Source organism: Vulpes vulpes, chromosome 8 (genome assembly GCF_048418805.1).
Source record: "Vulpes vulpes isolate BD-2025 chromosome 8, VulVul3, whole genome shotgun sequence".
Taxonomy (NCBI): domain Eukaryota; kingdom Metazoa; phylum Chordata; class Mammalia; order Carnivora; family Canidae; genus Vulpes; species Vulpes vulpes.
Window position 1 is genome coordinate 6,708,478 of NC_132787.1, and position 13,795 is coordinate 6,722,272.

The 13,795-nt window shown below is 40.1% G+C and overlaps 1 protein-coding gene across 4 annotated transcripts in view; it reads left to right on the forward strand.

Annotated features, from left to right (window-relative positions):
* The window catches only part of SENP1 (SUMO specific peptidase 1), a 52,441-nt gene extending 39,100 nt beyond the window's left edge, over nt 1-13,341 (forward strand). For all 4 annotated transcript variants that reach the window (XM_072765433.1, XM_026000193.2, XM_072765434.1 and 1 more), the window contains exons 14-18: nt 7,567-7,770; nt 8,839-8,918; nt 9,869-9,953; nt 10,408-10,503; nt 11,433-13,341. In XM_072765433.1, the coding sequence (XP_072621534.1) occupies nt 7,567-7,770; nt 8,839-8,918; nt 9,869-9,953; nt 10,408-10,503; nt 11,433-11,495 (528 nt within the window). In that variant the 3' untranslated portion in view covers nt 11,496-13,341. The remainder of the gene's footprint in view (nt 1-7,566; nt 7,771-8,838; nt 8,919-9,868; nt 9,954-10,407; nt 10,504-11,432) is intronic.
* Nucleotides 13,342-13,795: the final 454 nt, after the last annotated feature.

The following is a 13,795-nucleotide window of genomic DNA, read 5'->3' on the forward strand; positions in this document are numbered from 1 at the left end:
ACATATGACTCTAAGATTCTTACAGAGTACATGAAGTGACATAATGTTATATGAAGATAGACTATCATAAGGTAAAGACCTATATTATAAACCCTGGAGCAACCACTGAAAAACAAAAACACAAACCAAAGAGGTATAGTTAATAAGCAAATAATGAGGATAAAATGGAAAAAAATACTCCAAAGGAGGGCTCGAAAAGAAGAAAGAAAATGCAAAGAACAGATGGGACAAATAGAAAAAAAGAGCATGATGGTAGATTTAAACCCATTGGTATCAATAATCACATTAAATGTAAACGATCTATCCCAATACGCCTGATACAAATTTAACATGAGGCACATATGTAATTTTAAATTTTCTAGTAGTCACATTAAGTAAAAACAAACAAAAAATGGTAAAATTAATTTTAAAAACTTTTTAATTTATTTATTAGAGCATGAGGGGAGAAGCAGACTCCCCACTGAGCAGGGAGCTCCACTTGGGGCTCGATCCCAGTACCCTGGGATCATAACCTGAGCTGAAGGCAGATGCTTAACTGACTGAGCCACCCAGGGTCCCCAGTGGAATTAATTTTAATAACATATTTTACTTAACATGGGATGCCTGGGTGGCTCAGTGGTTGGGCATCTGCCTGTGTCTCTGACTCTCTCTCTCTCTCTCTCTGTGTGTGTCTCTCATGAATACATAAATAAATAAAATCTTAAAAATACATATATATTTTTTACTTAACACAATATATATAAAATATGTCATTTTGGCATTTAATAAATAGTAAAATTTTATTAGAGATATGTTACCTTTTCTTTAAAATATAGTACCCATTTTATACTTACAGCATATTTATACTTATAGCACAGTTTGGATTAGTCATATTTTAAGTGCTCAATAGTCACATTCAACTAGTGGCTACCATATTGGACAGTGTAGATTAAACATCCAGTTAAAAGGCATAGCTTGTCAGATTGGGTAAGAAAAACATCTGTCTACAAAAATCCATTTTATTTATTTATTTATTTAGAAATTTCCTGGATTTTTTTTTTTTTTTTTTTTTTTTTTTTTTTTTTTAGTAATCTCTACACCCAACATGGGGCTCAAACTTAAGACCCTGAGATCAAGAGTTGCATGCTCTTCTGACTGAGGCAGCTTGGCTCCCAAGAAACCCATTTTATTTAAGATTTTATTTATTTTTGAGAGTGAGAGTGAGAGCCACAAGCAGGGGAGTAGCAGAGAGAGAGGGGGAGAAGTAGGGAGCTGAATAGGGAGCCCAATGTGAGGCTTTATCCCAAGACCCCTGGGATCATGACTTGACCTGAAGGCAGAGGCTTCACTGAGCCACCCAGGCACCCCAAGAAACCCATTTTAAATGTGAAGACACAATCACAAGTAGGTTAAAAGTAAAAGGATAGAAAAAATATTCCATGTAAAACTAATCAAGAGAAAGAAGTAACTATATTAATATCATACCAAGTAGATTTCAAAGCAAAGAATATTACCAGTGACAGACATTTTTGAAAGGGATAAGTTCAAAAGGACTTAATCTAAGAGAAGTTCAAAATATCTGAAGCAAAACTTACAGAACTGAAAGAAGAAATAGATAAATTTATAATTATCGTTGGGGATTTCAGCACTTCTCTCAACAATCAGTAGGAGAAATAGAAAATCATGAAGGATGTAGAAAGCCAGAGTAGGTAGATGGATACCATCTACCCAAATGCTTGTGGGCAAGAAATACTTTGTCCTTTACACAGCACTAAATGTGTCCCATCCCATGTGGAGAAACAGGATGATGCTGCACTTCTGGTCTCTTCATTTTCCCTCCAAGATTCTTTCCTTCCTGTCATCCTGTACTACTAATTTATGTGGATGAATTGGGAAAATAGCAAGCAGCCAAGTCTTTATTTCTGGTTTTATTTTGCAAACCCTTGTTAATTATTGTCAGTTGTTTCCAAAATGCAAAAGCACTAGACTGTTGGAATACTGTATTTCTGACTTTTTCCCAGCTAGGGAAATGCCATAAAGAAATGACTAATAGCATATGTGGGGTGTGAGGAAATGCAGGAGGAATTAAGGTAGAATCTATATAGCATACTGACTGATGATCAAGCTAACCAGGCCAACCAGTTACCTGTTTTTAAGTCTCTGAAAAGAAAGAGGTGTCTTTCAGCTGTTCTGCATCACAATAGCCTTGTGTATAAAGGATGTATTCTTACTTGATTGGTAGAGGGGACTTAGGAAGTAAGACTTAAAAGGACGGGTTGGTGGCTCAGCGGTTTAGCGCCTGCCTTGGGCCCAGGGCGTGATCCTGGGGTCCCAGAATCAAGTCCCACATCGGGCTCCCTGCATGGAGCCTGCTTCTCCCTCTGCCTGTTGTCTCTGCTTCTCTCTCTCTGTGTCTCTCATGAATAAATAAATAAATAAAAATCTTAAAAAAAAAAAAAAAGAAGTAAGACTTAATAAGGGATATACCAAGGTCATCTGATTTTTACTGTGGAATCATCATCTGAAATTAGAGCATGTAACTCTTTGTCTAGCATTCTTTCTTTTTTTTTTTTTCTTTTTTTCTTTTTTTTTAATTTTTATTTATTTATGATAGTCACACACACAGAGAGAGAGAGAGAGAGAGAGGCAGAGACACAGGCAGAGGGAGAAGCAGGCTCCATGCACCGGGAGCCCGACGTGGGATTCGATCCCGGGTCTCCAGGATCGCGCCCTGGGGCAAAGGCAGGCGCCAAACCGCTGCGCCACCCAGGGATCCCTGTCTAGCATTCTTTCATAACAAAAGTGGAAATGGGGAATTAATTGGTAGTGATCAGAGCTTTCTGGTTGTTTCCAAGGAGCCGTTAAATTTAATTTAAATTTAAGTGATGCTCAATAAATAGAGAGAAAATGGCTTGTAGAACATTAAGCCCAACTAGACAAGCCTAACACAAGGAATAGGTTTTCCTTAGGAAATAAAAACTCATTTCATAAGAAGGAGGGGAAAAACTAGAGAAAATGAGATAAATTAGTTAAGTGAATATGATGTGTCTGCCATATGCAGTGCACTCTTAACGTGTAGAATAAAATGATCAGAATGGAAATTTTAGTGTTTCAACATGATTCACTGATAGATTCCACATCATTATAGTCAAAGTGTTGCTTAATAGAACGAGTCCTTTTGATAAACCAGGGATTTATGCAAGGTCACAGGGAGAAGAGTCATTATGGTTGTCACAACTCCATAAAAATAGGTGTTGCCTGCCTGTCTTTGTCTAAAACTTTAGCAGTGGTTCTAATCATTTGTTACTTGGATTTGCATATGAGAAAAATCCTGGGTATATGTTCACAGTGAGGGATGCAATGCACAGAGCTTACCTAAAGTCTACTTTGTATATTAATTAGGTTAGATCTTAGGAGTGAATGATCTTCTGACTCATAGTATTTAAGTGTTACTGCATGGTTGGTCTTTTGGGCATTGTGGTCAAGGCTAGATTTAATTTAAACAACCGAACAGGGAGGTCAAGGTGAAAATGTAGAGAAGTAAAACAGGTAAAACAGGAAAAAGCTTTTTTTCCCCTTAAAACTTGTCTTAGTCTCTACTTAGGACCAGTGTTAACGCCCAAAACTTTCAGAATGTTTTTTTTTTTAATTTTTTTTTTTAATTTTTTTTTCCTGAGCCAATTAGAAGGGTTCAGTGGGACCTAAGTGGCTCAGTCAGTTAAGTGTCTGATTCTTGGTTTCGGCTCAGGTCCAGATCTCAGGGTCCTGAGTTCCAATGGTGTCAGGTTCTATGCTCAGCAGGGAGTCTGTGGAAGATTCTTTCCCTCTGCCCTTCCCCCGAGTGGGACTTGTGTGCACACTCTCTCTCATATAAAATAAACCTTAAAAAAAAAAGAAAAGGTTCAGAGTGTAAAGTTGGAAAGGGTTAAAAGTTAAGATTTTACTGTTAGTGAGATGTTTTCCTTCTAAATGGGTGAGAAAACAATAGTTTGGCAGGTCTACTGGGTGAGAAGGAAGATACAAATAGCAATGGTCATTTATGTCATTGTGGTAACATACAGGAAAAGGATTGAGTCTTTAGTTTAAAAACATTGTAGGCTTTTCTTTTAAAGAGAAGCTTTTCCAACTTCAGCCTGGCAGCTCTTCAAATAAAATCACAAAGGAACAAGACACTATAAACAACAGTCCTACCCCCCAAAAAGCACTGCATAGACAAGCAGGCGCTCATGGCCAAGGCTGTGAAGGCAGCAGGAAGGGCAGATCCTGAGGCACTGGAGCTACAGCAAGCAAACAGACAAGTGTGGGTCCCCAAAAGAGGGACAGGTAGACCAACACTGGCAGTTGTCCCCAGATGCTGGTATATTGGCAAGACAAACAGTAGCACAGGGCTGATCACTTTTAGCCCCCTATTTGTTTTGTTTGTTTGTTTATTTTTTTAAAGATTTTATTTTTTTATTTATTCATGAGAGGCACACAGAGAGAGGCAGAGACACAGGCAGAGGGAGAAGCAGGCTCCATGCAGGGAGCCCAACGTGGGACTCGATCCCGGGGCTCCAGGATCACACCCTGAGCCAAAGGCAGCACCAAACTGCTGAGCCACCAGGGCTGCCCTTAGCCCCCTATTTGAAGGGGAATTTGAGATCTCTTGGGAACTAAGAGAGTCTTACATGCATGCAGAAAGGCTCTCCCCGTGGTGGGGAGAGGGACCCTTGTCTTCACAAAATATAAGCAAATGCTCTATCACTGCTTCTCTTTGATCTTACGCACTGTGATCCCTTCTCTCATTTCTTTTTCCTTCATCTTCAGCCCTCCTCTGTGAGTTGACATGTAGGATTCTTTTTGTTCTCTAACTACTAGCTTGTTTTTTTGGTAGAACTGTGTCTTGGCCAAACTATGGCAATTTTCCTCATTTGGACAGAGTAATAGCTGCAAAACTGAGGAAACTGGGATCTCAGTTCTGCCTCAGGTGTCAGATTATACATCAGCTGATGAGGAGAACATTGAGGCCACCAAGCTCTCTCCTACTGGGATACAAGGGAAATGAAAAAGAGCCCAGATCACTCCTTAAAGCTGACTAACAAGCTGACTTTGGAGGTGGCCATTTCCCTTGCAGTGGAGAAACCTTGGTTGGAGGTAGAACTAAAGCCATGGAAGAGGGATTCTCAAAGAAAATAGACAATGTGTATCCTAATCATTAGGTCTCTTACTACTTAAGCTGGGTTGGTTTTTAGCTTTATAATCCATGCTCTCAAAATAAAAATGTAAGAATAAGAAACCAAACAACCTGGCTGTGTAAATTTAACTTCATTGGCTTCTGGAACTCTTTCCTCCTAAAAAAAAAAAAAAGTAAAATTATGGATAGCATGATACTCATTTATGTCATTCTTTTTTACTTCAGGTTAATGATCCCAAAGGTGATACCCTTCTGATGGGCACCTAAAGGAGATACATTTCCATGGCTTTCATGTGTTAGATTGTCCTTATCTTTTTGCCTATTCTTTGCACATTCTGCTTGAGTCCGTATTGCTTTTTACAGTATATGACTTGTTTGCCCCATGGAAGGTTTGGCTTACAGTGACTGATGGGTCATCTACCTCTTCACCTCGCCCTTGGATTGAAGGGCTTAGCCTCATAACATGACTAATATTGTGGGATGAGTAGAATACCAGAGGAATCAATTCCTTCTTGCTGGTTTTCCCTCACTAGAGAATGTAGTTTTATAGCCTAGAAATCTCTGCTTTTTTGGGCAGGTCTTCTACATTCCTGGCTCCCTATCACAAGCCTAGAATTGTCTTTTGGCACCATTATCCTTGGGGACAGAATTAGATTGAAAACCTCAGTTTGAGAAATCTGTGATCCTAATTAGGTTTTGATTCATGATCATTATTTAAAATAACTGAGCTCCAGGTATCTGTTGGGCATCACACTAGGCAGAGAATCAGCCATGACCCAAGTCCAGAGGGTTGGGCCTGTTGCTCAGTCTTCAGAGATGAAGGCAGAACAGTGTCTTTCTTCAGTCCTAGTCTTCCCCTCCTCCCCCCCACCCTCAGAGCTCTGCTTCATGGCAGTGTGGTTTCCCTGAGACTGCCTCGGCATATTCATCTATAGGCCCTTTCTCTAGTCTAGACCATGTTTCGGTGTGTTCCTGGCAGTGTTCCCTGCTGCCTACCCAGTATGTAGTTGCCTACTGTTGGGCAGTAGCTCACTGCTCTGGCATCCTAGTGTGTAAATATTTGTCAAAGGACAGGGGCGTTTTCCCATTCCCCAAAAAGCATTCTGAAAAATGTGCCTGTTTTCTTAGTCATATTTCCAAGCTGTGGATCAGTTAGCCCATTCATTCCTTGCAGTTGACAGACACTGGCCTGGCCTCAGCTGGCCACATAAAGTAGGTATGCAGTAACTTCCGGCACAGTAACTTTCAGGCTTTAGTACCAGGGAGTCCTGGACCTAAAGGGGCCGTAGCCGACATAGTCACTATTAGAGAATATATTGTTTTGTTAATAGAAAGAATCTTGTTATCTTCCATATCAAGCATTCAAATCTCTTACAGTCATACTTGATATTGGTGACATATATGGAGTCAACAAAAATGAGGAAGCAAACCATATAGATTCTGGAGGAAAACTTGACTCTTCATGTTTGTGACTGGATTTTCATGTCTCATGTAATGTAGGTTTTTATACAACATCCATGTCTGCCTCTGTAAAGATGACAATGTTGAGCTACTGTCAGTTGAGAGGTGTTTTTTTCAGTATAGTTGATGGTTTATCCTGTCACTCAATTCTACTTGAAACCAGAGCCGTTTGCCTCTACAAGCCAACTTATTAGGCTGAAAAGGCAGTCTTTAGTCATGGAACAGTTTTCTGTTTGTGCAAAACCAGGTGACTCACACAAAGGATTGAACTATTGGTCTTTGCTGTATTACACTAAACTGAGCTCAGGATTTATTTAAGTTGCTCACCCCTTCCCAGTAGATTAAAGTTCCTCTAATGTGTCTCATCAACTGCTTGGTTCCTTCCTTTCCTTTTCTCTTAAGTGTTTTCTTCTAGCATTCCTTCCTCCTCCTTCTCATTTTTGGATCTAATCCTCAGTCTTCTACAGATCTGACCAGCATGCCCCATATGGATCCTCAACCCCATAAGATATCTGTAGATCTGTACATCTACGTCTCTATATCAGTTTTTTCTGTTTTCACTGTTTATAAGCCCCTCAACCTTCCAGAATTTGATGCAGGGACATGAGGCTTTGGGGTGTTGAAGTCTCAGTTGATTAAGAAACAATAACATATGCTCTGCAACACAGCAACTGCTTTTCCTTCACACAACACAACTATTTTAGGGACTGAGTATCTATTTTATTTATTTTTTTTTAATTTTTATTTATTTATGATAGTCACACACAGAGAGAGAGAGAGAGAGGCAGAGACATAGGCAGAGGGAGAAGCAGGCTCCATGCACCAGGAGCCCGACGTGGGACTCGATCCCGGGTCTCCAGGATCGTGCCCTGGGCCAAAGGCAGGCGCCAAACCGCTGTGCCACCCAGGGATCCCTGAGTATCTATTTTAATACATTTAATTTCTTCCCACAGATCATCAATTTCTACATGAATATGTTGATGGAGCGAAGTAAAGAGAAGGGATTGCCAAGTGTGCATGCATTTAATACCTTTTTCTTCACTAAGTTAAAAACGGCCGGTTATCAGGCAGTGAAACGTTGGACAAAGAAAGTGGATGTATTTTCTGTTGACATTCTTTTGGTGCCCATTCACCTGGGAGTGCACTGGTGTCTTGCTGTGAGTACCTCTCTTACTTTCAATCAAATTTAAAAGAAATCTATGTAATTAATAGAATATATAGAGGAGTGAGTTTGTAATTCGACATTTTCACTGGGTGATTGTGAGAAAGAATAGTAAGACATTGGCTGAAAATTGGATAGATCAGTGAACTTCCTGTCAAGAGTGGGAGATACTTAGACTTTGAAGAAAGTTGTGGAATTTCCTTTTCTGGAAATATTTAAAAGGGAGTTGTAAGTCTAAACAGTCTCAAGGAAAGGCATGGGGAGAAAAAGTGACTTCTTAGTGATACTGCCAACTCAGATTCTGTGACTTATTTTCTGCCTAATTATGATTTGCCTTGCATACTTGGTAATTTAATATTTTTATGACTCTTTGAGAACATACATACATTCATTTAATATGTTAATAAAAATATAAAAGTTATCTCACAGCCTATTTTGAATTATATTTGAAAAGCATAAAGCCAGGGTGCCTGGGTGGCTTGTCAGTTAAGCATCTGCCTTTGGCTCAGGTCATGATCTCAGGGTCCTGGGATCAAGCCTTGATCGACTCCCTGCTGAGCAGGGAGTCTGCTGTTCCCTTTACCCCTCCCCCTGCTCATGCTCCCCGCTCCCTTCCTCTCTCCCTCCCTCTCTATCTCAAATAAATAAATAAAACCTAAAAAAGAAAAGCATAAAGCCAAAGAGAAAACTTCCACAGAAAGAAACAAAACCCTGAATATTTTATCATCTTTCTGAAACCCTGTGGCAATGATCTCATTCATCTTATAGTCTCTAAAGAGCGTGTGTGTCTTCACTGTTGTCCACATGGCAGATGGAGAACCTAAATACTAGAAAAAAAGATTTCAGGGCCGTTAATGAGGCCACTCATTACTATTTACATAGTGCTATGTAAATAGTCCCCTTGTTCTTTCCGCTGCAGTTTAAGCATGGTATAGTGCAAAGTATCAATCAAACTTGTCATGGTGCTGTAGGAAATCTGGCAGAAAGTTTCAAATTCCAGGGAAGCATAAGCTGAGAAACTATTTTTCTTATTTTATGAATACACAGATATTTTTATTCCCAGGTTGTGGACTTCCGAAAGAAGAATATTACCTATTATGACTCTATGGGTGGGATAAACAATGAAGCCTGCAGGATCCTCCTGTAAGTAGGGAGTTGAGAACAAAAGAGTTTGGTGTTGGGTGTATGTTGTATTTTTCCAGCTGTTGAAGTCATTTCTTTGACGCCTTCCATGGAATAATTAAGATTAATAAAGGAAATCTTCATATTGAGTAAGAATGGATATATTATGTGTGAGTAAGTAAAATTTAATAATAATATAATAATACCAAAAAAAATACCCTCATGGGCACAACTATTGTCCCAGGGCACTAAAAATAATGAATGAGTCAATATATACCTATAGATATAGTAACTAATTAGAAATTATCTAATCCAACCTCCTAATTTTTCAGATGAAGAAACCAAGACCCACAGAGGTGACTTTGATATGCTCAGGTCCTACTAGTTAGTGGCTCAACTGGGAACCAGAATGCAAATCTCTTTATACCTCATCTGTTTCTCTTTCTAAAATGCCTATTCCTCACTGTACCACTGTACCACTCTGGTGGCCAGGAGGAGGTAGGTTCCAGAATGGTGAACAGTTTGCACTTAAGAAGAGTGCTCTGTATGAGGTATGCACTCATCAAATTGTAATTTGGATTGAATTTTCACACAGGAGAGTCAAGACTATAAATAGTGAATAACTGCCTTGATATTGGTAGGGAAACCTTCTTCCATGAGACTGAGTTCTAAAGGACCATATAAACCAAGGAAAAGAATGAAAACTCATTCCTTAGGAGGAACAATAGGTAGAAGGAATCTGGGTGTCAGAGGCAGAGGTCCTGTTTCTCTTGGGTTGACAGGGTGGGCATGAATTATGGGAGCTTCAGGGGTGGCTTAGCAGTCTAGAGACTCTCTGTCCAACATTGTGTACTGTTTTCCTCAGAAGTATAGACAAAAGCCCTTCCTAAGAGATTGTTAACCCCATTCTTAGAGTGGCAACTGACATCAGTGTTTCCATAGCTCATCTCCTTCTCTCCCAATACCTTTAGGCAATACCTGAAGCAAGAAAGCATTGACAAGAAAAGGAAAGAGTTTGACACCAATGGTTGGCAGCTCTTCAGCAAGAAAAGCCAGGTACATCTCCTCTCTTCAGGTAGAAATCTTGATATTAGGGTATTTGAAAAGGAAAGGGTTTTATTGCTTAATTCCCAGAGACCTTCTATCTTAGTGTCTAGCCTGACTTTGGCTTGGTTGTTTGGTTCCTTGGGGAAGATAGAATAAGCTCTTTGTGGGAAATATTTGCTGATTGGCCCTTGTGGCAGGGACTTGTCTTTACATCTGTTGGTGTCATGGAAGTCTAAGATAGTCTCCCATGTGCCTGATGTGAAGATTAATATTAATAGGAAGACCTGACTGAGATGCTCATTTTTTTTCTCTGAGCCTCCATTGTTCTGGGTGAAGGACTTAGAGTCACCTCTTCAAAATTCAGGGAAACCTGTAATATTTATATCCTCTGGTTCTTATTTATAACCTACTAAGGAAAGAAGCTTGTAAAGATGTCACCTTTTTGTTGTTTTCAATCTTTCAGGAAATTCCACAGCAGATGAATGGAAGTGACTGTGGCATGTTTGCTTGCAAATATGCTGACTGCATTACCAAAGACAGACCGATCAACTTCACACAGGTGAGCCGAGCCTTCAGGATGGAGCCCTGTGACCACCCTGCCTCCAGGCTGCCTGGTAGATATTTTTTCCTCCAACTGCTCTGCCTAGGGAACTCTGCCTATGGCTCATAACATGATGGTTACTGTGCAGACCACATCATAAGAAAAAGACGGGTAGTGATAGGCCACATGCTGGGTTCCCTTACATCACTTGCTGTAGTCAAGGAATCCTGGTCATTAGCAGAGCCTTCTTTAACTGCCTCTTTCTCCCCCACCTACCTCAGATCCTGTAAGAAACTGAACTGGGACTAGAGCAAGTTTTCTTCATTTTCTCTTCATTTGGTTAGCATGTTAGGTTTTGGAACAGGCCACCAATTGAATTCCTAGTGTAATTGGTCATGCTGCCCTCCTCCCCTGCCCCTCGCTTGATGAAGCTGATCAATCTTTTCTTAGTTTGTGATTGCACTTAAGAAGAGTGCTCTGTCCATCTGGTACTTCAGAGACCAAAGTGGATTGAGACTAGAGATTATGGCTTATATCCGTCACTTTAAATTAATAGCTTTACCAGACTTTTCCACCATAGCCCTAGGGTGGAGCTAACTCTTGCAGTTCCTATAACTCTTCCCCTAAAATGTAAGCTTTTGGTTTTCAGGCCTTAGATCTCATAGCTTAAAAGTTCAACATTAGAGGACTTGATAGATACTATTCTCAAAATTCTTGGAGACATTTGGGTATAGCCTGGGGACTCCTGGTGGTGTCCAGTAAAATTTGTAAGACTATAGTAGAGGTAGATAGTGATAGGAAAAAATTACATGTAATCAAGAATTGAGCAATTTGAAGGACCAGAAATGCAACTGAAGCTATTTTAATTGAAAACATTGAAAAGGAAAGGAGTTTTGGGTCTGGATGAAAGCAATGAAACAATTAAGGGTATCTCTGTGTCCCTACAGCAACACATGCCATACTTCCGGAAGCGGATGGTCTGGGAGATTCTCCACCGAAAGCTTTTGTGAAGATGTCTCAGTTACCCGACATTGACCTTGTGGGGGACCAGCTTTTTGTTGTCTACAGCCAGAGACCTTGGAAACAGCTGCTCCCACCCCTCTGTTCTTGTAAAGCCCTTGATCCTGGACCAGGCCCTGGCGAGATGCATTCACAAGCACATCTGCCTTTCCTTTTGTATCTCAGATACTATTTTTGCAAAGAAACTTTGGTGCTGTGAAAGGGGTGAGGGACATCCCTAAGCTGAAGAGAAAGACTGCTTTTCACTTCTTCAGTTCTGCCATCTTGTTTTCAAAGGGCTCCAGCCTCACTCAGTCCCTAATTTGGGGGCCGAGAGAAGCTTGGACAGATTCCTGGTTTCACATAAACTCTTGTTGTTAGGCCTTACTAAGAGGTAGGAAAGGGCATGGGCAAAAAAGTAGGGATGAAAACCACCAGCATATACACGCACACATACATACATGCAGGATTTTCAAGATGTGTTGTCAGGAAAGTGACTGTAAACTTGGACTTTGGGCCACATGCATAAGTCCCTCTAGGACTTCCCTATTTATATGCCTCTTTGTGAAATCCATCTGCTTCTGTACAAGGCTGTTTTATCATCTGTAGCTTCCTCTATCCTGAGGCACAACACATGAGCCCTGGGTGGACCCCAAAGTCCCAGGCAGTCCTTTCCTTAAAGCAGGGGTTTGCATGTGCTCACAACACATGATATGGAGAAGACCCACCCAGGGAGCGGTTTAGTGGAGCAACAAAGGCACCACTTTTACTGCCGCCTACTTCTGACCAAGAAGAAGGACCTCAGTCTTTAGCATAAAATTCCAGCATTGGATGAATGCAGGTCTAGTTTGGTCTGTGGCTAGTTTAAATATGTTTCTAACCACAGAGAATTATATATATATATATATATATATATACACACGCACACACACACACACACACACACACATATATGTGTATGTGTGTGTGTATATATATATATATATTATATATCTCAATCACAGGGATATGTGTTTTTTTAAAAGGCTGAATGTGTTTACCACTTTAGCCTTAGATTTATATCCATTTTCCAAATTTAGCTCTAGCACGCACAGATCCCAGCCCCTATGTGTAGGGTGTTTGTGGACTTCCTAACAATATTTTGAGGCCTGGATGAACTTTGGCTTAGGGGTAGAGGTTACAGAGGGAGGCAAGATTTTCAACTGGAAAACGGGTGGAATTTGGACTGATCAACTTGAGACTAAAAAACTGCTATTCCTTTTGTTCTTTCTAGCATCTCCCCCACCCTCTGAGCGCTCCTCAGGCTAGATAGTGAAACGATCCAATGCCAGTGTCATTTTGTACTTAAGTTCCAAAATAGGAACGTTTTATACTTTTTTCTGTATTGTAATAGGTAGTTTTGTATGAAATATTTTCTCTTCTTCCCTTGTACCCCATCCTTTCCAACATTGTGCTTTCTCTCTGGGCTTATTTGAAAATTTTACTCTGTTTTATACCAAGCTTGTTTAGTACATTTTTCTATGTTTTACCACAGGTTACAATTTGAAAAGAAAACTATTTTTTTTAAATATTCCATTGTTAACTGAATGTTACTGTTTCCACTCCAGCAACCAGATGTCCTACCTTTTTCATAACTGCCTGCCTTTTTTGGGGAAGACCACCTTTCTTTCATTCGTTTGTTCATTTCCTTCCTTCCTTCCTTCCTTCCTTCCTTCCTTCCTTCCTTCCTTCCTTCCTTCCTTCTTTCCTTCCTTCCTTCCTCCGTTCCTCCCTTCCTCCCTTTCCCCCCTCCTTCCTCCCCTCCTCCCTTCCTTTCTTGTGTTTTTCTATAGGAAATAAATAGCTTTCTATTTATGAGTTGCTGAGACCTTTTCACATTCTCTTTTAGAAAACTACAGTGTGCAGGCTCATTGTAGAACTCCTGCACATGGATTCTTGGTACTTAATGTATTTCAGTGACAATTTGAAAGGTGGCAGTATGGCATAGATTTGGACTATGAATCAAAAGACCTGAGTTTTTCAGATGCTCTTGCTATTGTCTGGGGGACTCAGAACAAGATAGTTGTCTGTATTTATTGTTTGTCCATTTAGATAACAACATCTGTCTTACCTTCCTCACAGACTTTTTGTATAGACCAAAGCAACAAATATTTATTGCCATGTATAACAGAAAATGAAACATGCAACAAAAGCACTTTGAAAAATATATAAGGAATTGTTGAGCCTGTCTGAACGTGGACCCCCTTTCTGACCAATGCATTTTTGTACAAGGTGAAGTTAGGATCCTGAGACCACTCTACATGGGTGGACC